We start from the raw sequence: 23,177 nt of genomic DNA on the forward strand, positions 1-23,177 counted from the left end.
AGGACGCGCCCGGGGATGCCGTCAGGGCCAGCAGCTTTACGTGCATTAGTTCTACTCAGTGCCACGTACACGTCGTAGGGGGTGAGTGTGAGGGGTTGGTGATCGGCAGGTAGCACAGCCTTGATGGCTGTCTCTAGATTGTCCCTGTCGAAGTGGCCATAGAAGTGATTAAGCTCCTCAAGGAAGGAGGCGTCGCTGGATGTGGGGGTGGTGTTGGTGGGTCTATAGTCCGTGATGGCCTGGATGCCTTGCCACATGCGTCGGGGGTCAGAGTTGTTGTTGAAGTGCTCCTCAATCCTGAGCTTATGGCAGTGCTTGGCCTTCTTGATGCCCCTCTTCAGGTTAGCCCTGGCTGAACTGTGGGCTCGAGCATCGCCTGACCTGAAAGCGGTGCCCCGTGCTTTCAGCAGTAGCCTGACCTCGCTGTTCATCCATGGCTTCTGATTCGGGAATATGGTCACCTGTTTGAGGGAGGTAACACTATTGATGGTGGAGTTTATAAAGTCCAGAATAGAGGATGTGTAGGAATCAATGTCCCGCTGAGCTACTCCAGCTTTTTGTGTCTATCCTGACATTCCCAGTCTCCTATCACCAAGGAAACTAGAATTGCCAGTTATTAATATCAATTAATATATAAATTAAAACAGTAACTCCAAATCGAATCTAACAGAATCTAATTTCACAGAGCAAGTTGTTTTGAGCCAATATTGAAAACTGCAGTAGGGTTCTTGATATCCATCAATCACTCTTGGTTTAAATTAAGTAGGCCTCTCTAATTTAGGTTTAGGCTTAGAGATACAAACATAGAAACATAGAAAATAGGTGCAGGAGTAGGCCATTCGGATGTTTAGATGGTATAATGGTGTTGAATGCTGAGCTGTAATCGATGAACAGCATTCTTACGTAAGTGTCTCTGTTGTCGAGGTGGGAGAGGGCGGAGTGAAGTGCCGTTGAGATGGCATCCTCCGTACTCCTGTTCTTGCGGTAGGCAAACTGAGTCTGAGGTGGAGAATTCCACAGATTCACAACTCTCTGCGTGAAAAAGTTTTTCCTCATCTCAGTCCTTATTTCTTCTTGGTTTCTTAAACTGTGCCACCTGGTTCTGGACTCCCCCCCAACATCGGGAACATGTTTCCTGCATCCAGCCTGTCCAAAACCTTGAACATTTTATATGGTTCTTTTATAGCCCTCGCATCCTTTTAAATTCCTGGTCGGGGGCGGGGCCATGGGGCAGGGAGGGGCGGGGCCATGGGACAGGGAGGGGCGGGGCCACGGGGCAGGGAGGGGCGGGGCAATGGGGCAGGGAGGGGCGGGGCAATGGGGCAGGGAGGGGCGGGGCCATGTGACAGGGAGGGGCGGGGCCATGGGGCTGGGAGGGGCGGGGCCAAGGGGCAGGGAGGGGCGGGGCCATGGAGCAGGGAGGGGCGGGACCATGGGGCAGGGAGGGGCGGGGCCATGGGGCAGGGAGGGGCTGGATCACGGGGCAGGGAGGGGCGGGGCCACGGGACTGGGAGGGGCGGGACCAAGGGGCAGGGAAGGGCGGGGTCATATGCGGTGAAGGGTTGTGGCTCATAGCGGGAGGGGGCGGGGCCTCCAGGCAAGTGGGGCGGGGAGCTGGCGGCGCGATGTTCAGGGCGGGGGGCGGGGCCTGGGTCAGTGAGTGGCAGGAGGGGTTGGGGTTGGGAGGTTCGTTGCTTGAGGGCGGGGCCATGATGCAGGGAGGGGGGGCGGGATCTAGAGGCGGGGCGGGGCCACAGCGCGGGTAGGTGGTGGGGACTAGGTCAGTGAGTGGCAGGTGGGGGTGGGTGGTCGTTGCTAGGCGGCGGGGCCATGGTTGGGGGTGGGGCGACCGGACGGTGGGGGCGAGTCCGCTGACGGGGAGCGGCGGTGAGAGGGGGAAGTAGCCTGGGTACGTATGTATGTGTGTGGGTGTGTGACAGCTGTGCCAGTGGGGGTACAGGTGGCTGTGGAAGGGTGGGGGATATTCCAGTGAGTGTGGGGGGTGCTACCTGTGCCAGTGTGGGCAGGCCCAGGCCCAGGCCCAGTATAAAGGTGTACCTCCCCGCCCAAGGTGTGCACATCCAGGCTGCAGCTGGTTACAGGTAACATTCATCTCGTAAACATCCGCCAATATTCAGCATTAGTTCTACCCCTCCAATCCAACCTCCCCTCCAACCTCCTTTATCTTTCCCTCCTCTGTTTACAAATAGTCTCCAACCTGCACGCTTGTTTACTGTAGACCGAAGCTGAATTAGTCGCTGCCACAGCCTTGGTTTCTTGGTCCTCCAAAATATTCCAAATGGAATTTAAACTGGAGGTGGTGGAGGGAAGTCTTAAGCCAGAAAGGGTTTTTGGGAAGAAAGAACTAGCTTAAACTTAGTTGTATCTGGTTGGGTAACTATGGTAGGGTGAGAGTGTTTAATTATCATATGTGGCGAAACAGAACAATGAAATGTTTATTTGCAGCCCCAGGGACTCATCCAGTGACATGTGAAGCTGTCACCCCCGCTACTGGCCTTTATCTCATTTATGAAGGGGAGAATATCTAATTTATAAATTAGTTGTGCAGGAAGGAACTGCCGGTGCTAGTTTTCACCGAGGATGAACACAAAAAGCTGGAAAAACTCAGCGGTACAGGCAGCAACTCTGTAGAGAAGGAATGGGTGACGTTTCAGGTCGAGACCCTTCTTCAGACTGATGTCAGGGGAGTGAGCGGGACAGAGATAGAATGTAGTCGGAGACAGTGAGGACAGCACAGAGCTGGTCGGGGGGGAGGGCAGAAGAACAACTCCAGGACTGTTTGGAGTCTGTAGACTGGGCAATGTTCAAGGACTCGGCAACGGACTTGAACGAATACGCCACAGTCGTTACAGACTTCATAAAGAAATGTGTGGAGACTGCATCCCTACAAAAACCTTCCGAGTGTTTCCCAATCAGAAACCTTGGATGAACTTTGAGATCCGCACTCTTCTAATGTCCAGACACAAGGCATTCATGTCCGATGATACAGTGGCCTACATGAAGTCCAGATACGACCTTGGTAAGGCCATCAAAAAGGCCAAAAGGGACTTCTGCTCCAAACTGGAGGATGAGACAGATGTTCGGCAGCTGTGGCGGGGCCTGAATGCAATCACCTCCTACAAGGTGAAACCAGGAGGCAGCTCGAATGTCGGTGAAACATCACTCCTGACGAGCTCAATGCGTTTTACGCACGCTTTGACAGGGAGAATACTGATGTGCCTTCCCGATCCCCCATTCGCTGTGATGGCATTTCAGTCTCAGTCACAGAGGCCGACGGCAGGAAATCCTTCAGAGGAGTGAACCCCCGAAAAGCACCTGGTCCTGATGGTATACCCGGTCGTGTTTTAAAAACCTGTGCGGACCAACTGGCGGGAGTTTTTACGGACATTTTCAACCTCTCACTTCTGAGGTCTGAGGTCCCCACCTGCTTTAAAAGGGCATCAATTATACCGGTGCCCAAGAAGAGTAAGGTGACGTGCCTCAATGACTATCGACCAGTGGCACTAACGCCGGTGGTGGTGAAGTACTTTGAGAGGCTGATCATGGAGCAAATCAACTCCTACCTCGACAAAAACCTGGACCCACTGCAGTTCGCTTACCGCCACAACAGATGAACGGTGGATGCGATCTCGCTGGCCCTCCACTCCGCACTGGACCACTTGGACAACAAAAACTCATATGTCAGACTGTTATCAGCCATCATCGATTACAGCTCGGCATTCAACACAATCATCCCCTCCAAACTGGTTACCAAACTCGCAGAACTGGGTCTCTGCGCATCCCTCTGCAACTGGATCCTCGACTTCCTCATCCACAGACCACAGTCTGTTCGTATTGGTGGAAATGTGTCAGCCTCGATAACAATCAGCACGGGAGCACCTCAAGGCTGCGTGCTCAGCCCCCTGCTGTACTCACTCTATACCCATGACTGCGTAGCCAACCACAGTGCGAACTCCATCATCAAGTTCGCTGACGACAGCACTGTTGTGGGACGTATCACTGATGGGGGATGAGTCAGAATACAGAAGAGAGATCGAGCAACTGTCCATATGGTGCCAGCGCAATAACCTGGCCCTCAACACCAACAAAACCAAGGAACTGATTGTGGACTTTGGAAGGAGTAGGAGGGGGACCCACAGCCCCATTTATATCAACGGGTGGTTGATGGTTGAAAGGGTCAAGAACTTCAAATTCCTGGGCGTGCACATCTCTGAAGATCTTTCCTGGTCCGAGAACACTAACGCAATTATCAAAAAAGCTCATCAGCGCCTCTACTTCCTGAGAAGATTACGGAGAGTCGGTTTGTCAAGGAAGACTCTCTCTAACTTCTACAGGTGCACAGTAGAGAGCATGCTGACCGGTTGCATCGTGGCTTGGTTCGGCAATTTGAGCGCCCTGGAGAGGAAAAGACTACAAAAAGTAGTAAACACTGCCCAGTCCATCATCGGCTCTGACCTTCCTTCCATAGAGGGGATTTATCGCAGTCGCTGCCTCAAAAAGGCTGCCAGTATCATCAAAGACCCACACCATCCTGGCCACACACTCATCTCCCTGCTACCTTCAGGTAGAAGGTATAGGAGCCTGAAGACTGCAACAACCAAGTTCAGGAATAGCTACTTCCCCTCAGCCATCAGGCTATTAAACCTGGCTCGGACAAAACTCTGATTATTAGCAACCACTTTCTGTTATTTGCACTACCAGTTTATTTATTCATGTGTGTATATATTTATATCATGGTATATGGACACATTTATCTGTTTTGTAGTAAATGCCTACTATTTTCTGTGTGCTTAAGCAAAGCAAGAATTTCATTGTCCTATACAGGGACACATTAGATTAGATTAGATTAGATTCCTTTATTGTCATTCAGACCTTTCGGTCTGAACGAAATTATGTTGACAATATGACAATGACAATAAACTCACTTGAACTTGAACTTAAGACCAGTGGGAGAACTGGGGAGGGGATGCAGAGAGAGGGAAAGGAAGGGCTATCACGGAGAAGTCAATGTTCATACCGCTGGGGTGTAAGCTGCCCAAGCGAAATATGAAGTACAGTGTGTACCTCCAATTTGCGCTGGGCCTCACTCTGACAATGGAGGAGGCCCAGGACAGAAAGGTCAGTGTGGGAGGTGGGAGTAAAAGTGCTGAGCAGCCGGGAGATCAGGTAGGTCTGCGCAGACCGAGCGGAGGTGTTCAGCGAAATGATCGCCGATGCTGCGCTTGGTCTCGCCAATATACAGGAGTCCACACCTGGAAAAGCGGATATGTAATGCGGATCTAGGAATACATGTACGAGGCTACCGGAGTGGCATCACGGATAGATAGAGTGGTCAAGAAGGTTCTTGGGACATTGGCCTTCATTGATCAGGGTATTGAGTATAGAAATTGGGACATTATGTTTCATTTGTACAAGATGTTGGTGAGGCTGCATTTGGAGTACTGTAGATAGACACAAAATGCTGGATCAACTCAGCGGGACAGGCAGCATCTCTGGGGAGAAGGAATGGGTGACGTTTCAGGTTGAGACCCTTCTTCAGACGCAGACTGGAGTACCGTGTTGTTTTAGTCACCCTGCTGGAGAACGGATGTCATTAAGCTGGAAAGGGTGCAGAGAAGGTTTAATAATAAGTTTAAGTTTATTGGCCAAGTATTCACATACAAGGAGTTTGCCTTGGTGCACCGCCCGCAAGTGACAACATGACATACAATGACAGTTAGGAATGACACATAAAACATTAAACATTACAAGGATGTTGCCAGGACTCAAGGGTCTGTGATATAGGGAAAGGTTGAGCAGGCTAGGACTTTATTCCTTGGAACGCAGGACACTATGGGGTGATCTTATAGAGGTGGATAAAATCGCGAGGGTCCTCCAGAAATTAACCTAAAGCGAAACAATTTACTCCGACAGAGAATTATGAGCCAGAGGACATAAATTTAAGGTGAGAGAGGAAAGATCAGATCCTGAGGAGCAACTTGTTCACTCAGAGGGTGATATGGAACCAGCTGCCAGATGAGCTAGGTGAGACATGCACAATAAGACGATTTAAAAGTCATTTATGCAAGTAGATGGATAGCAAGTGGATAGGGCTATGGGCCAAAAAGTGAACAAATGAATGAATTATTGAATTATATTTTATTGTCACATGTGACGAGCAATCAACTACAGTTCGCATACCGCCACAACAGGTCAACGGAGGATGCAATTTCACTGGCTCTACTCCGCATTGGACCACTTGAACAATAAAAACACCTACGTCAGGCTGTTGTTTATAGACTACCGCTCGTCGTTTAATACTCGTTGCATCGTGGCCTGGTTCGGCAACTTGAACGTCCAGGAGCGGAAAAGACTACAAAAAGTTGTGACCGCTGCCCAGTCCATCACCGGCTTTGACCTCCCCACCGTCGAAGGGATCTATCATAGTCACTGCCTCAAAAAGGCAGCCAACATCATCAAAGACCCACACCATCCTGGCCACACACTCATCTCACCATTGCCATCGGAAACAAGGTATAGGAGCCTGAAAACTGTAACGTCCAGGTTCAGGAACAGCTTCTTCCCTACAGCCATCAGGCTATTGAACACAATGAATAAGCTCTGAGCTCTGAACTGCAAAAGACTATATTATTATTTGTTATTTGCATTGAACTTTTTCTTTTTTTTTTTTCCCCGTTATGTACAATGTTTACATATTCACATATTGTGTTGTGCTGCAGCAAGTAACAATTTCATTGTCCCGTCCGAGACGTATGACAATAAAACACTCTTGACCCTTGAGTCACAGTGATATTCTTTGTTTTGCGTACTCAAGGTTTGGCGGTCGGCACGGTGGAGCAGTGGTAGAGCTACTGCTTCGGTCGACCCTGACCAAGGGTGCCGTCTGTTTGGAGTTTGTACGTTCTCCCCATGACCTGTGTGGATCTTTGTTTTCCTCCCACACTTCAAAGACGTACAGGTTTGTAGGTTAATTGGCTTTGGTATCAATGTAAAATAATCTACACCAATGACCAGCCAATGGACCAGAACACTGAGCGGTTCATCTACGCCGACGACCTCTGTGTAACATCCCAAGAGAGTACGTTTGAAGCTGTAGAAGCGAATCTCACCTCAGCCCTAGATGAGCTACACCTCTACTACGAGCGCAACCACCTACACGCAAACCCTGCGAAGACCCAAGCCTGCTCGTTCCATCTCAGGAACCGGGAAGCAAACAGACCCCTTAACATCACATGGTCTGGAACACCTCTTGAGCACTGCACCAACCCTGCCTACCTCGGTGTAACACTGGATCGCACTCTCTCCTATAAGGAACACGTCAAAAACACCAAATTGAAAGTTAACTCCCGAAATAAAATCCTCCGGAAGCTGACCAACTCCAAATGGGGAGCCACAGCACACACATTAAGATCTACTGCTCTGGCCCTGTGCTACTCCTCTGCGGAGTATGCGTGTCCTGTTTGGGAGAGATCATCCCATGCCAAGAAACTAGACCCAGTGTTGAATAACACCTGCCGCTCAATCACTGGCTGCTTGAAGCCCACCAACATAAACAACCTGCACCTCCTCGCTGGCATTGCCCCTGCTGATGTGAGACGGGAAGTCGCCAGCCGAGTAGAGATAACCAAGGCCACCAGTGATGAACGCCACCTCCTCTATGGACGTGTACCCCCGGCCCAACGGCTGAAGTCCAATAGCAGCTTTCTCAGCCATGCCCAGCCCCTAATAACATCACGGGAAGAAACCAGACTCCAACTATGGACAGAAAGGCTTGAGGACGACCCCCCTCCTACTGACATGGGTATCCCTCCTTCTGAAGCCCTCCCTCCGGGCTCAGAAGCACCATGGGTCCAGTGGAAGACACTCAACCGCCTGAGAACAGGAACAGGGCGATCAAAAGCTGCCATGGCCAGATGGGGCTATGAAACTGGCCAAACCATCTGTGAATGTGGAGAAGAGGACCATACAATGCAGCACTGCCTTGTCTGCCTCCTACTACCCAACCAGTGCAGCTCAAAGGATCTTGCAGTGTTCAATAAAAACGCAAAGGACTGTGTAAAGGAATGGCAAACTGTCATATAACCAACCAGCTTCAAAGACACGAAAAGAAGAAGAAGAATGTAAAATAAAATTGTCCCTAATGTACGATGGGTAGTGACAATGTACGGGGATCACTGGTCGACTCAGACTCAGTCGACCGAAGGGCCTGTTTTCACACTGCATCTCCAAACAAAATAAAAGAGAAAACTAAAACAAGGTATGCAAAGAGTTGCCACAGAAAGGGCGTTGACAAAGTTACAAGTATGCCATTTTAACACAAACCATCTTCAACAGACACTAGATTAGATGGACTGCACTTCTTCCCACCCTGCCTCCTGTAAGGACTCTTTCCCCTACTCCCAATTCCCCAGTCTATGCCGCATCTGCACCCAGGATGAGGTGTTCCAAACCAGGGCATCGGAGATGACCTCATTCTTTAGGGAACGGGAGTTCCACTCTTCGACTATAGATGAGGCTCTCACCAGTGTCACCTCTATATCCCGTAGCTCCGCTCTCACTCCCCATGCCCCCCCACTCGTAACAAGGACAGAGTCCCCCTTGTCCTCACCTTCCACCCTATCAGCCATCACATACAACAGATAATCCTCCGACATCTCCAACGGGTTCCCACCACTGGCCACATCTTCTCATCCCCTCCCCTTTCGGCTTTCCGCAGAGACTGCTCCCTCCGTAACTCCCTGGTCAATTCCTCCCTTCCCACCCACCTGCGCCTCCTCCAACCTCATCTATTGCATCCGCTGTTCTTGGTGTCAACTGCTCTACATCGGTGAGACCAAGCGTAGGCTTGGCGATCGCTTCACCCAACTCCTCCTCTCAGTTCGTATTAACCAACCTGATCTCCCGGTGGCTCTGCACTTCAACTCCCCCTCCCATTCTGAATCCGACCTTTCTGTCCTGGGCCTCCTCCATGGCCAAAGTGAGTCCCACCGCAAATTGGAGGAGCAGCACCTCATATTTTGCTTGGGTAGTTTACACCCCAATTTCAATTTCAGGTAGTCCTTGTTTTCTCCCTCCATCCTCTCCCCTTCCCAGCTCTCCCACAGCCCACTGTCTCCGCCTCTTCCATCTTTCCCCCACATCAGTCTGAAGAAGGGTCTCGAGCCGCAACGTCATGTCTTCCTTCGCTCCGTAGATGCTGCCTCACCCGCTGAGTTTCTCCAGCATTTTTGTCTACCCTAGATTAGATGAGACATCTTGATTGGTATGGAAGAGTTTGGCTAACGGGCCCATTTCCGCTGAATGACTCTACCTCTAACTGTGGTGTAAGAATGTGCACATGCAGCGATCTAAGATATTGGTAGCTGCACTACGGCCAGCCCCTTTGTAGAATAGCAAAACATAGCCCTGTGCATGAGTTAGTGGGAAATGATATAATAGATGTAGTTAAGCCAGAGAGGGTTCAGAAAACAATGATGCAGATGGTACAGTTACTGTCTCACAGTGCCAGAGACCCTTATTCAATCCTGACTTCTTGCTGGCTGCGTGGAGTTTGCATGTTCTCCCTGCGACCCTGTGTAAATTGCCGCTAGTGTGTAGGGAGTGGATGAGAAAGTGGGATAACGTGGAACTAGTAAAACAGGCCCTACAGTCCACGTCAACCATCGAACACTCATTCACACTAGTTCTATATAATCCCTCTATACCTTCCTTCCACTGCCTATATACCAGGGGGTAATGTACAGAGGTCAATTAACCTACAAACCTGTACGTTTTGGGGATGTGGAAGGATACAGGAACTCACGCAGCCACGCTGAGAATGTACAAACTCCACACAGACAGCACCTGCGGTCTGGATCAGACCAGGGGCACTTCTAATACAGAATTAACTTTCTATCAAGTAACCTTGCTAACTTTACTTCTATCATTTATATTTCAGCAACATGAATATCTTGGCAGTGTTTCTTCTCCTCCATTTGGCACAACCAATTCTCGGCCAAGGTCCAGATCAGCGGCCCAACTATGTAATTTTCATGGCCGATGATCTCGGTATTGGAGACCTAGGATGTTACGGAAACACCACTCTCAGGTTTGAAGTTCACTGTGTGTGCACGTGTGTGTGTATGTGTGTGTAAGGGGTATTGGAAAAGCTTCACACATCCCTTGTATGCATGAGGGATATTGGCAAGGACATAAAGTGCTTGGGTAACTCAGCGGGTGTGGGCAGCATCCCTGGAGAACATGGATGGCCGATGTGTGTAGGAAGGAACTGCAGATCCTGGTTCACACCAAAGCAGGCACGTGCCGTCAGGGTAGGCAAGGTAGGCACTGCCTACCCTGACAAAATAATAAAATGGTAATTATTAAATATAAATAGTAAAGGCATGGGAGAATAATGCCTACCTAAGAGATTGATCTATTAGGTAGGCATAATTCTCGGTGCCTTTCATCCGCAGTACATGTAGCACGCGAAGGTCTGTGCAGCTGACGTGCCGTCGTGGCTGCTTCAAGCCGTCAATTTCCAGGGGACTGAAGGCAGCTGAAATTCTGCCTTTGCAGTACTGCGCATGCACAGCGTGAGTTTCTTGGTGGGTTTTTCAAACGTGGATTGTCATTATCTTAAGAGTATCTTAAGAAACAAAGATAGAAGAAAGGAGTTTGTGTGCAACTGATGTGGTAAGTACTTTTCTTTGAGCTATATGTTTTTAAATACCGTATTTCCCGGCAATGAAGACGCTATTTTTTACCCAAAAATAAGACACAAAAATTTACATGTGTCTTGGAAGCCGAAGTTGGAAGATTGTTAGCCAAGAAAGATAGACTTGGCTATCCCTCAGTACAGCAACATCAAGAACAAAGTTGTTTTATTGAGGGATAGCCAAGTCTAAGTGAGGAAAACATTTTTCACACAGATGAAAACATTTTTCACACAGTGGTGAATCTCTGGCATTCTCTGCCACAGAAGGTAGTTGAGGCCAGTTCATTGGCTATATTTAAGAGGGAGTTAGATGTGGCCCTTGTGGCTAAAGGGATCAGGGGGTATGGAGAGAAGGCAGGTACAGGATACTGAGTTGGATGATCAGCCATGATCATATTGAATGGCGGTGCAGGCTCGAAGGGCCGAATAGCCTACTCCTGCACCTATTTTCTAGGTCTATGTTTCTATCCCTCATTACAGGCAGCTGATGGGAAGCGGCTGTAAAAGGACAGCGCCACTGGGGAGGTGAGAGTTCCTTTCACAGCGTGTGGGGAGTCTGGCCCGGGGTAAAGTTGCGGGGAGGGCAGGAGCGTTGAGAAGGAGGGGGTCTGGGATCATGCCAGCAACTCACTTGCCGCGACGCTCCAGGCGCAGAGCCACCGCATTGTGGCTGGGGGGAGAAGTAGCTCGGGTGGCTGCGAGCGGCCGCCGGGACCACCTCAGCTCCTTCTGCCGGCCCCCGCTCACCTCTGGCAGTGCTCTCCATCTGAAAACCTCTCTCCTGCCGCTCGCCGGCCTCACTCATGTCAGCCGCTTCCCGCAAATCCTTAAATTCCGACAGCGCGATCAAGAGACCAATTGAGGTTCCTCGGCTGTCGGAATTTAAGGATTTGCGGGAAGCGGCTGACATGAGCGAAGCCGGCTAGCGGCAGGTGAGAGATGTTCAGACGGAGAGCACTGCCAGACGTGAGCGGGCCGGCAGAAGGCACTGAGGTGTCAGCCAGTTCTGCTGTCTGGACCGAGACCGCTCGCAGCCACCCGAGCTGCTTCCCTCCCCGGCCACAATGCGGTGGCTCCGCGCCCGGAGTGCCGCGGCAGCAGTGAGTGAGTTACTGGCATGATCCCCAACCTCCTCCTCCTCAATGCTCCTGCCCCCCCCCCCCCCCGCAACTTTACCCCGGGCCAGACTCCCCACACACTGAACTCTCCCTTGAACAAGTAATGTCATTCAATAAGATCACAACTGATTCAACTTGTCCCGGTGTGCTCCCGTTTTTCCCACCATGTCTCCACCTGCCGTCACCCTCCATCCCCCACCCATTCAGTAATTCAGAATGAAAGAGATTTGGAAGCCATGGGCAAATTGCTTTCTTTATTTTTAATTTTTTGAGTGTGAGAAATTTCTTTCAAGATTCAGCAACTCAAAATGGGGGTGCAACTTCGACTCGGGTGCGTTTACATTGCCAGGAAATACGGTACTTTATTAAGAGATTTGGCTTTTGAAGACTTTATTAAAGTTGACTGACAGCTGAGTGAACAATGTCGCATGCGCGGTTTAAGATTTTTTAAAAGCTGACTGACTGCATACCCTGAGTAATTACTCACGGCACGTGCCTGCACTGAAGGTGGACACAAAATGCTGGGAGTAACTCAGCGGGACAGGCAGCATCTCTGGAGAAAAGGAATGGGTGACGTTTCGGGTCGAGACCCTTCTTCAGTGAGAGTCAGAGGAGAGGGAGTCAAGAGATATGGAAGGGTCTCCATGGATGGGTGATGTTTCGGGTCCAACCCCTTCTTCAGCGCATCGTTTCTCGGTTTAACACCCCTACCTCTTTGGGTAGCAAAGGAGGACACGCTTGTGTCGAATAATGACTTGGAATCTTCTCAGTTAGACTTGAAGCCACCGCCTGCTGTTGCAGTGGTATCAGTGCTGCAACTGAACCATAACTGGGGGCGGCACGGTGGCGCCGCAGTAGAGTTGCTGTCTCACAGCATCAGTAATCGGGTTCGATCCTGATCCTGACTACGGATGCTGTCTGTACGGAGTTTGTATCTTCTCCCCATGACCAATGTGGGTTTTCTCCGCCGGTTTCCTCCCACGTTCCAAAGACGTACATGTTTGCAGGTTAATTCGCTTGGTAAAATTGTAAATTGTCCCTAGTGCAGCGTAGGTTCACGAGATTGATCCCTGGGATGGCGGGACTGTCATATGAGGAAAGATTGAAAAGACTAGGCTTGTATTCACTGGAGTTTAGAAGGATGAGGGGGTATCTTATAGAAACATATAAAATGATAAAAGGACTGGGCAAGCTAGATGCAGGAAAGATATTCCTAATGTTGGGCGAGTCCAGAACCAGGGGACTCAGTCTTAGAATAAAGGGGAGGTCATTTAAGACTGAGGTGAGAAAAAACCTTTTCACCCAGAGATTTATGGAATTCCCTGCCATAGAGGGCAATTGAGGCCAAGTCACTGGATGGATTTAAGAGAGAGTTAGATAGAGTTCTAGGGGCTAGTGGAGTCGAGGGATATGGGGAGAAGGCAGGCACGGGTTACTGATAGGGGACGATCAGCCATGATCACAATGAATGGCGGTGCAGGCTCGAAGGGCTAAATGCCCTCCTCCTGCACCTATTTTCTATGTTTCTATGTCTATCTATGTCCCTACTGTGCGTAGGATCGTGTTAGTGTGCGGGGATCTCTTGTCGGTGCGGTCTCGGTGAGCCAAAAGACCTGTTTCCGTGCTGTATCTTGAAACTAATCTAAACCGTGGGTACCATGAGGTGGGATTATTCTGTGTCGATCAGATCTGAAAGGGCGGCGCAGCTGAAGGAGTGGGTGAGAAAATATCATAACATAGAATTAGTGTGTACAGGAAATCGATGGTCGGCGTAAACTAGGCTTGCCAACTTTCTCACTCGCAAATAAGGGACAAAAGGTCAAAATACGGGACAAGTTCCCAACGGCAATTCGTTGACCGACTCGGCCGTGGCTGAGTGCACATGAAGCCCAGTTGGCGGGCCAGCTGAGGAGTTTTGGTCCGGGCCGCGCAAAGTCCGGCGCCCCGTCCCACTCATGAACCGATGATCGGCCGTGAGAAGGAGGGGTGGTGGTGGTGTCGGCGGTAAGCGAAGGTCTGAACGTCGGACAGCTGGCCGGGCTGCCGACCGACGGGGCCACGGGCGAGGCGCTGCTGCTGCTGCTGCTGCTGCTGCACTCCAAGGGCTGCACTACATCAGGACGGGTGAGGCGGGGCCGGACGCGCCGCTCTGATCCGACAGTCCCCTCGACCCAAGTAGTAGCGGTCAAATACGGCACAAGGGCGGTCCCGTACGGGACAAACCAATATACAGGATGTCCTGGCTAATACGGGACAGTTGACAACCCTAGCGTAGACTCAGTGGGCCAAAGTGCCTGTTTCCATGCTGTGTGCATGTACTCCACCACTCATGCTTCCTGAAGTCAATAACTAACTCCTTCATCTTGCTGATCTTGAGTTAGAGATGACCTTTACCTCTCTCTCATTAACGCTGAGGCTTTGGGGTTGGAAAGTATGATGGTCACACCCGATAGAACCTGTGTATGGTGATGCTGAGAACGTCTAGAATTAGCCAGAGCAAAGTAAAAAGGACAAATATTTTTATTCATTGCTGGCATTTATTTTTTGGTTGTTCGTTAAACTACATAGTAGCATATTTTATTGCACAAAATGCTGGAGTAACTCAGCGGGTGAGGCAACGTCTCTAGAGAGAAGGAATGGGCGACGTTTCAGGTCGAGACCCTTCTTCAGACTGAGTCACTCCAGAATTTTGTGTCGACCTTCGATTTAAACCAGCATCTGCAGTTCTTTCTTACATATTTTATTGCAACTATATTTGCATTGCACTTCAAGATGAAAGTGTAGTCGTACTCAAGCTGCTGTAGAAATGTGGATAAACATGCAACATTGCTGATAGTGCCAGTGGGAGGAACTTAGTAAATTGGCATGAAAGCTATAATTTAGACTGAGCCAACTGGTTTGGTCAGATTCTTAAGCCTCTGACTTTAACATGATCCTCCCGCACAGTTCGCATTAACCAACCTGATCTCCCGGTGGCTCAGCACTTCAACTCCCCCTCCAATTCCGAATCCGACCTTTCTGTCCTGGGCCTCCTCCATGGCCAGAGTGAGTCCCACCGCAAATTGGAGGAGCAGCACCTCATATTTTGCTTGTGTAGTTTACACCCCAGTGATATGAACATTGACTTCTCCAATTTCAGGTAGTCCCTGCTTTCTCCCTCCTTCCCCTCCCCAGCTCTCCCACAGCCCACTGTCTCTGCCTCTTCCTTTCTTCTTCCTGCCCCCCCCCCCTCCACCCCCACATCAGTCTGAAGAAGGGTCTCGACCCGAAACTTCACCTATACCTTCGCTCCATAGATGCTGCCTCACCCGCTGAGTTTCTCCAGCATTTTTGTCTACTTTCGATTTTTCCAGCATCTGCAGTTCTGTTTTCTGCTTTCCAAGCCCCCACTCCCTTATCTCTACCATGGGCGTTCAGTCACTCTACATCTCAAGATGCAACGAGACCTGGGTGTGCTTGTACATCAGTCACTGAAAGTAAGCAAGGTACACACAATTGCTGGGGAAACTCAGCGGGTGCAGCAGCATCTATGGAGCGAAGGAAATAGGCGAAGTTTCGGGCCGAAAAGAAGGGTTTCGGCCCGAAACGTCGCCTATTTCCTTCGCTCCATAGATGCTGCTGCACCCGCTGAGTTTCCCCAGCAATTGTGTGCACCTTCGATATTCCAGCATCTGCAGTTCCCTTTTGAACACTGAAAGTAAGCATGCGGGTACAGCAGGCAGTGTAGAAAGCTAATGGCATGTTGGCCTTCAATGCGAGAGGATTTGAGTTTAGGAGCAAGGCGGTCCTACTGCAGTTGTACAGGGCCCTGGTGAGACCGCACCTGGAGTATTGTGTGCAATTTTGGTCTCCTAATTTGAGGAAGGACATTATTGCTATTGAGGGAGTGCAGCCTAGGTTCATCAGGTTAATTCCCGGGATGGCAGGACTGACATATGATGAAAGACTGGGCTTGTATTCACTGGAATTTAGAAGGATGAGAGGAGATCTTATAGAAACATATAAAATTCTTAAAGGACTGGACAGGCAAGATGCAGGAAAAATGTTCCCGATGGTGAGGGAGTCCAGAACAGTTTAAGAATAATGGGTAGGCCATTTAGGACTGAGATGAGGAAAAACTTTTTCACTCGGAGAGGTGTGAATCTGTGGAATTCTCTGCCAAAGAAGGCAGTGGAGGCCAATTCACTGGATGTTTTCAAGAGAGAGATTTAGCTCTTGGGGCTAAAGGAATCATGGGATATGGGTAAAAAGGAGGAACGGGGTACTGATTTTAGATGATCAACCATGACTATATTAAAGGATGGTGCTGACTCGAAGGGCCGAATTGCCTACTCCTGCTCCTGTTTTTCTATGTTTCTGTCCCCCACAAGTAAGGCCTTAAAGCGCTCAGTTTCTTCCTCGGCCCCAGAACCTGCCGATTTCCCTCTACCAACACTCTCCTCTGCCGAGCGGAGCTGGTCCTCACCCTTAACATGGTCTCTTTTGGCTCCTCCCATTTCCTCCAAATCAAAGGAGTAGCTAGGGGCACTCGCATGGGGATACGTTGAACAATCCGTGTTCCAGGCTTACACTGGCCCTATCCCCGAACTCTATCACCGTTACAATGACAACTGCATTGGTGCTACCTCCGGGCACCCATGCAGAACTCATGGACTTCATTAACTTCACCACCAATTTCCATCCTGCACTCAAAATCACTTGGACCATCTCCGACACCTCCCTCCCCTTTCTTGATCTCACCCCCTCCATCACAGATAGACTATCGACCGACGTCTATTACAAAACTACTGACTCCCACAACAATCTCGACTGCACTTCTTCCCGCCCTGCTTCCTGGAAAGACTCTGTCCCCTACTCCCAATTCCTCCGTCTACGCCGCATCTGCGTCCACGATGAAGTGTTCCATACTAGGACATCCGAGATGTCCTCATTCTTTAGGCTATGGGAGTTCCCCTCTCCCATCATAGATGAGGCCCTCACACGTGTCTCTTCGGTACCCCACAGCTCCGCCCTTTCTCCCCCTCCCCCTAGTCGCAACAGAGACAGACTCCCACTAGTCCTCGCCTTCCACCCCATCAGCCATCGCATACAACACGTAATCCTTCGACGTTTTCACCACCTCCAATGGGATTCCCACCATGTCGCATCTTCCCATTTCCACCCGTTTCCGCCTTCCGCATAGGCCGTTCCCTCCGCAACTCCCTGGTTAACTCATCCCTTCCCACCCAAACCACCCCCTCCCCAGGTACATTACCCTGCAACCACAGGAGATGCAACACCTGTCCCTATACCTCCTCCATCGACTCTGTCCAGGAACCCCGACAGTCCTTTCAGGTTAGGCAGAGGTTCACTTGCACCTCCTCCAACCTCATCTACTGTATCCGTTGTTCAAGATGTGGACTCTTATACTTCAGCAAGACCAAACGCAGACTGGGCAATCGTTTCGCATAACACCTTCGCTCAGCCCGCCTGAACCTACCTGATCTCACGGTTGCTGGACACTTTAATTCCCTTCCCTTTCCCATTGACCTTTCTGTCCTAGGCCTCCTCCACTGTCAGAGTGAGGCTAAATGCAAATTGGCACGACAGCATCTCATATTTTGTTTGGGCAGCTTACAACGCAGTGGTATGAAAATTTGATTTCTCTAACTGCAAGTAACCCCTGCATCCCCTCTCCCTCCATCCCTCCCCAACACAAGTCACGGCAGCTTTCATTGTCACCTAGCTACAGCTAACAATGACCTTTATCATTGTTGCTTTTTTGCATACAGTATCTTTAATTCATTGTTCTATATCTCTCTACAACATTGTCTATATCTCTCCTTTTCCTTTCCCGTGACTGAAGAAGGGTCTCGACCCAAAAAGTCACCCATTCCTTCTCTCCAGAGATACTGCCTGTCCCGCTGAGTTACTCCAGCATTTTGTGTCTATCTTCGGTTTAAACCAGCATCTGCAGTTCCTTCCCACATATTTCCTATGTGTAATGTTTTACAAATTGTGGCCCAAATCCCACAAAAAAAAAACAATATTCCTCTTTGAAGAAGTAAATAGCAGGACAGACAGTGGATGATGTTTCCCTAGATTTTCAGAAAGCCTTTGATGAGGTGCCACACGGGAGGCTGCTGAGGAAGATGAGAGCCCATACTATCAAATGGGCAGATACTAGCGTGGATAGCAGGTTGGCTGGATTGCAGAAGACAGTGTGGCAACAAAGGGGGCATTTTCTGGTTGGCTGCAAGTGACTAACAGAGATCCGCAGAGGTCGATGCTGGGGTCGCTGGTCTTCACGTTGTATATTAATGAGTTGGATGAAGGGATTGAAGGCTTTGTGGCCAAATTTGCAGATGATACGAAAATAGGTGGAGGGGCAGGTAGTGTAGAGAAAGCAGGGACTCTGCAGAAGGACTTGGACAGGTTGGGAGAGTGCAGACAAGTGGCTGATGGAATATAGTGCAGCAGAGTTGTGCGTTTTGATAGTAGGAATAAGGACGTAGACAGCACCTGTAGTCAGGATCAAACCCGGGTCTCAGACATTGTAAAGCAGCAACTCTACTGCTGCGCCACTGAGACGCCCTCTTGTTGAGCGGTGCAAAATTAAATTCAGCCATGATTAGAACGGGTGTCAAGGGCTATGGGGAGAAGGCAGGAAAATGGGATTAGGAGGCAGAGATCAACCATGATTCAATGATGGAGTAGACTCGATGGGCCGAATGGCCTAATTCTACTCCTATAACTTGTGAACGTGGGCAGTCACGGTGGTGCAGCGGTAGAGTTGCTGCCTTACAGCGAATGCAGTGCCGGAGACCCGGGTTTGATCCCGACTACGGGGGCTGTCTGTACGGGGTTTGTACGTTCTCCCCGTGACCTGCGTGTGTTTTCTCCGAGATCTTCGGTTTCCTCCCACACTCCAAAGACCTACAGGTTTGTAGGTTAATTGGATTGGTAAAAATGTAAAAAAACATCCCTAGTAGGTGTAGGATGGTGTTAATATGCGGGGATCGCTGGTCGGCGCGGACCCAGTGGGCTGAAGGGCCTGTTTCTGTTTCTATAACTTATCAACGTGATTGAATGGCGGAGTAGACTCAATGGGCCGAACGGCCTAATTCTACTCCTCTAACGTGAACGTGATTGAATGGCCCATTGGGCTGAATGGCCTAATTCTGTTTCTATATCTTATGAATTTGTGAATCTTCAACTGTACTTTCCTCTCCTGTTGCAGGACCCCTCATATTGACAGCCTGGCACATGATGGAGTGTTGTTGACCCAACACATTGCTGCTGCGTCACTCTGTACCCCGAGCAGAGCTGCCTTTCTGACGGGCAGATATCCAGTCAGGTCAGGTAAGTGCGTGTACCTGGGCCACACATCTGGCGTTGGAGAGGCTGCAGAGGAGGTTTACGAGATGGAACTCGGCCGGGGATGCCTGGGTTAATGTATGATGCACGTTTGACGGCACTGGGCCTGCACTCGCTGGTGTTTAGAAGGATGATGTGCACCTATAGACGTTCGAGAGAGTCGTCCTCCTTGACAACCCGACTCTCCGTAATCTTCTCAAGTAGTAGAGGCGCTGACGTGCCTTCTTTATAATTGCATCAGTGTGCTGGAACCAGGAAAGATCTACGGAAATATGCACACACAGAAATTTGAAGTTTTTGACCCTTTGACCAGCGGGCACTGCCTCAGAATAAAAGGACGTACCTTTAGAAAGAAGATGAGGAGCAATTTCTTTAGTCAGAGGGTGGTGAATCGCCACAGATTGTGATGGAAGCCAAGTCATTGGGAATTTCTAAAGTGGAAATTGATAGATTTTTGATTTGTAAGGGTGTCAAGGGTTATGGGGATGAAGGAGAGAATTGGGGTTGAGAGGGAAAGATAGATCAGACATGATTGAGTGGCTTATGAATGTGCAACTCGGGGTAATGCAAAATTTAAGGGACTCGGGGAATTGCTGTCTGGTGGTGAACTGTTGGAAACATTGGGCCAATTAGTGTTTGTGTTATAGATACAACATGGAAACAGGCCCTTTTGCCCACCGAGTCCATCAACAACTTTGTACACTAGTTCTATGTTATCCCACTTTCTGTAGTCGCCATGGCATGGAAAGGCTATGGACCATATATGGGTGCATGGGATTAGTGGTAGAGTGTGCTAGTACAAAGGTGGGCTGAATGGCCTGTTTCTGTATAGGAAGGAACTGCAGATGTTGGTTTACACTAAAGACAAACACAATAAGCTGGATTAACTCAGCGGGTCAGATAGAGCCTGGATAGAGTGGATGTGGAGAGGATGTTTCCACCAGTGGGAGAGTCCAGGACCAGAGGTCACAGCCTCAGAATTAAAGGACGTTTCTTTAGGAAGGAGATGAGGAGGAATTTCTTTAGTGGAATTCATTGCCACAGATGGCTGTGGAGGCCGTCAATGCATATTTTGAAGGCAAAGATAGATAGGTTGTTGATTAGTACGGGCCTCAGGGGTTATGCGGTGAAGGCAGGAGAATGGGGTTAGGAGGGAGAGATAGATCAGCCGTGATTGAATGGCGGAGTAGACTTGATGGGCCGAATAGCTTAATTCTGCTCCTATCACATGAATCTATGGACAGGCCGCATCTCTAGAGAGAAGGAATGGGTGACATTTCCGATTGAGACTGAAGAAGGGTCACCCATTCCTTCTCTCCAGAGATGCTTGCTGCCTGTCCCGTTGAGTTACAGCAGCTTTTAGTGTGTTTTATCTGCCGCCTATTTCTGTGTTGTCCGGCTGCGTGATCTAAAGGAGAACGTTGTTCTCTCTTTTTCAGGGATGGCCTCCTTCAGCAGAATCGGTGTCTTTCTCTTTACTGCTGGGTCAGGAGGACTCCCCACCAACGAGACCACCTTTGCCAAACTGTTGAAGGAACAGGGCTATTCCACTGCCTTGATAGGTAAGAGCGAGCAACCTTACCCTCTGATCCCTCGCTCCTTTGATCTGTAACTCCTCCTCTGTCTCTTATTTTCTGCCCTCTCTCTCGGACTACTCCATTTTGTCTTCGGTAGACAAAAATGCTGGAGAAACTCAGCGGGTGCAGCAGCATCCATGGAGGGGAGGAAATAGGCAACATTTCGGGCCTATTTCCTGCTGCACCCGCTGAGTTTCTCCAACATTTTTGTCTACCTTCGATTAGAAACATAGAAAATAGGTGCAGGAGTAGGCTGATCATCCAACCAGTATCCTGTACCTGCCTTCTCTCCATACCCCCTGATCCCTTTACCCACAAGGGCCACATCTAACTCCCTCTTAAATATAGCCAATGTACTGGCCACAACTACTTTCTGTGGCAGAGATTTCCAGGGATTCACCACTCTCTGTGTGAAAAATGTTTTCCTCATCTTGGTCCTAAAAGATTTCCCCCTTATCCTTCAACTGTGACCCCTTGTTCTGGATTTCCCCAACATTGGGAACAATCTTCCTGCATCTAGCCTGTCCAACCCCTTAAGAATTTTGTAAGTTTCTATAAGATCCCCCCTCAATCTTCTAAATTCTAGCAAGTACAAACCGAGTCTATCCAGTCTTTCTTCATATGAAAGTCCTGACATCCCAGTAATCCGTCTGGTGAACCTTCTCTGTACTCCCTCTATGGCAAGAATGTCTTTCCTCAGATTTGGAGACCAAAACTGTACGCAATACTCCAGGTGTGGTCTCACCAAGACCCTGTACAACTGCAGTAGAACCTCCCAGCTCCTATACTCAAATCCTTTTGCTATGAATGCTAACATACCATTCGCTTTCTTCACTGCCTGCTGCACCTGCATGCCTACTTTCAATGACTGGTGTACCATGACACCCAGGTCTCGTTGCATCTCCCCTTTTCCTAATCGGCCACCATTTAGATAATAGTCTACTTCTCCAGCATCTGCAGTTCCTTCTTAAACAAATCCATTTTGTCTTCTTTCTTTGCACACACTGACGTGTGTTCCGCCACACGCATGGAGTCATAAAGTATTGAAATAGGCCCTTCGGCCCAACCTGTCCGTGCCGACCACCTTGCCCCAGTCTAGTTTTAGTTTAGTTTAGAGATACAGCGCGGAAACAGGCTTTTCGGCCCACCGGGTCCATGCCGACCAGCGATCACTTCAACACTATCCTACACCCACTAGGGACAATTTTTACATTTACCAAGCCAATTAACCTACAAACCTGTGCGTCTTTAGAGTGTGGGAGGAAACCAAAGATCTCGGAGAAAACCCACGCAGGTCACGGGGAGAACGTACAAACTCTGTACCGACAGCGCCCGTAGTCAGGATTGAACCCTGTAAGGCAGTAACTCTACCGCTGCACCACCCTGACCGCCCTCCCATTTGCCCACATTTGTCCCTCTAAACCGTTCTTATCTATGTACCTGTCCAAGTGTCTTTTAGATAGACACAAAAAGCTGGAGTAACTCAACGGGTCAGCAGCATCTCTGGAGAGAAGGAATATGCTGAATATTTCGGGTCAAGAACCTGCTTCAGACAGGGTGAAACTGGGTCCAGTCTAAAGAAGGGTTTCCACCCGAAACCTCACCTTTTCCTTTTCTCCAGAGATTTTGCCTGACCCGCTGAGTTACTCCAGCATTTTGTGTTTATCTTCAGTGTAAACCAGTATCTGCAGTTCCTTGCTGCACAAGTGTCTTTTAAGTGCTGTTATAGTCTGTACTTCCATCTCTTCTGGCACCACGTTCCATATACCCACCGCACCAACTGTGTGTAAAAGTTGCCCTTCATTTCCATTAAATCTTTCCCCTCTCACCGTAAACCTATGTCCTCTGGTTCCTGACTCCACTACAAGACTCTGTATTCACACTATCTCTCCCCCCCCCCACCCCCTCTTATGGTTGTATTCACCTCATAAGATCACCCATCAGCCTCCTGCACTCCAGGGAATAAAGTTATAGTCTGCCCGTCCACTTCCTATAGAAATCTCCCTCTCAATCTCTCTCCCTCTCTCCACCCCCCCCTCTCTGCCCCATCCGCCCAAATCCTCCCCACCCCATCACCCTCCCCTCTCTCCCACCCTTCTGGAGAGATATGGATCATGTAGAGGCAGATAAGGTTAGTTTAACGGTATCATGTTGGACACACATGTATGTGCAGGGAATGGAGAGACATGGATGATGTGCTGGCAGAGGAGATTAGTTTAACCCAACATCAGGTTCACCACGCAGGGACATTGTGGGCCGGGGCTGTACTGTTGCATGTTCCATGAAAATGAATGCTTCTCATTTGGAGATTTGGGCGGCACAGTGGCGCAGCAGTAGAGTTGCCGCCTCACAGCGCCAGAGACCCGGGTATGATCCTGACTACGGGTGCTGCCTGCACAGAGTTTGTAC

At 49.6% G+C, this 23,177-nt stretch overlaps 1 protein-coding gene across 2 annotated transcripts in view; it reads left to right on the plus strand.

Annotated features, from left to right (window-relative positions):
* Positions 1 to 1,845: 1,845 nt before the first annotated feature.
* sts (steroid sulfatase) overlaps positions 1,846 to 23,177 on the plus strand; it is a 71,982-nt gene continuing 50,650 nt past the window's right edge. The window contains exons 1-4 of one of the 2 annotated variants that reach the window (XM_033023363.1): positions 1,846 to 1,909; positions 9,959 to 10,108; positions 19,055 to 19,176; positions 20,631 to 20,753. In XM_033023363.1, coding sequence (XP_032879254.1) covers positions 9,963 to 10,108; positions 19,055 to 19,176; positions 20,631 to 20,753 — 391 coding nt within the window. In that variant the 5' untranslated portion in view covers positions 1,846 to 1,909; positions 9,959 to 9,962. Of the gene's footprint in view, positions 1,910 to 2,017; positions 2,103 to 9,958; positions 10,109 to 19,054; positions 19,177 to 20,630; positions 20,754 to 23,177 lie in introns of those variants that run through there. The other variant, XM_033023364.1, reaches the window with a different exon arrangement.

Source organism: Amblyraja radiata, chromosome 6, assembly GCF_010909765.2.
Source record: "Amblyraja radiata isolate CabotCenter1 chromosome 6, sAmbRad1.1.pri, whole genome shotgun sequence".
NCBI lineage: Eukaryota > Metazoa > Chordata > Chondrichthyes > Rajiformes > Rajidae > Amblyraja > Amblyraja radiata.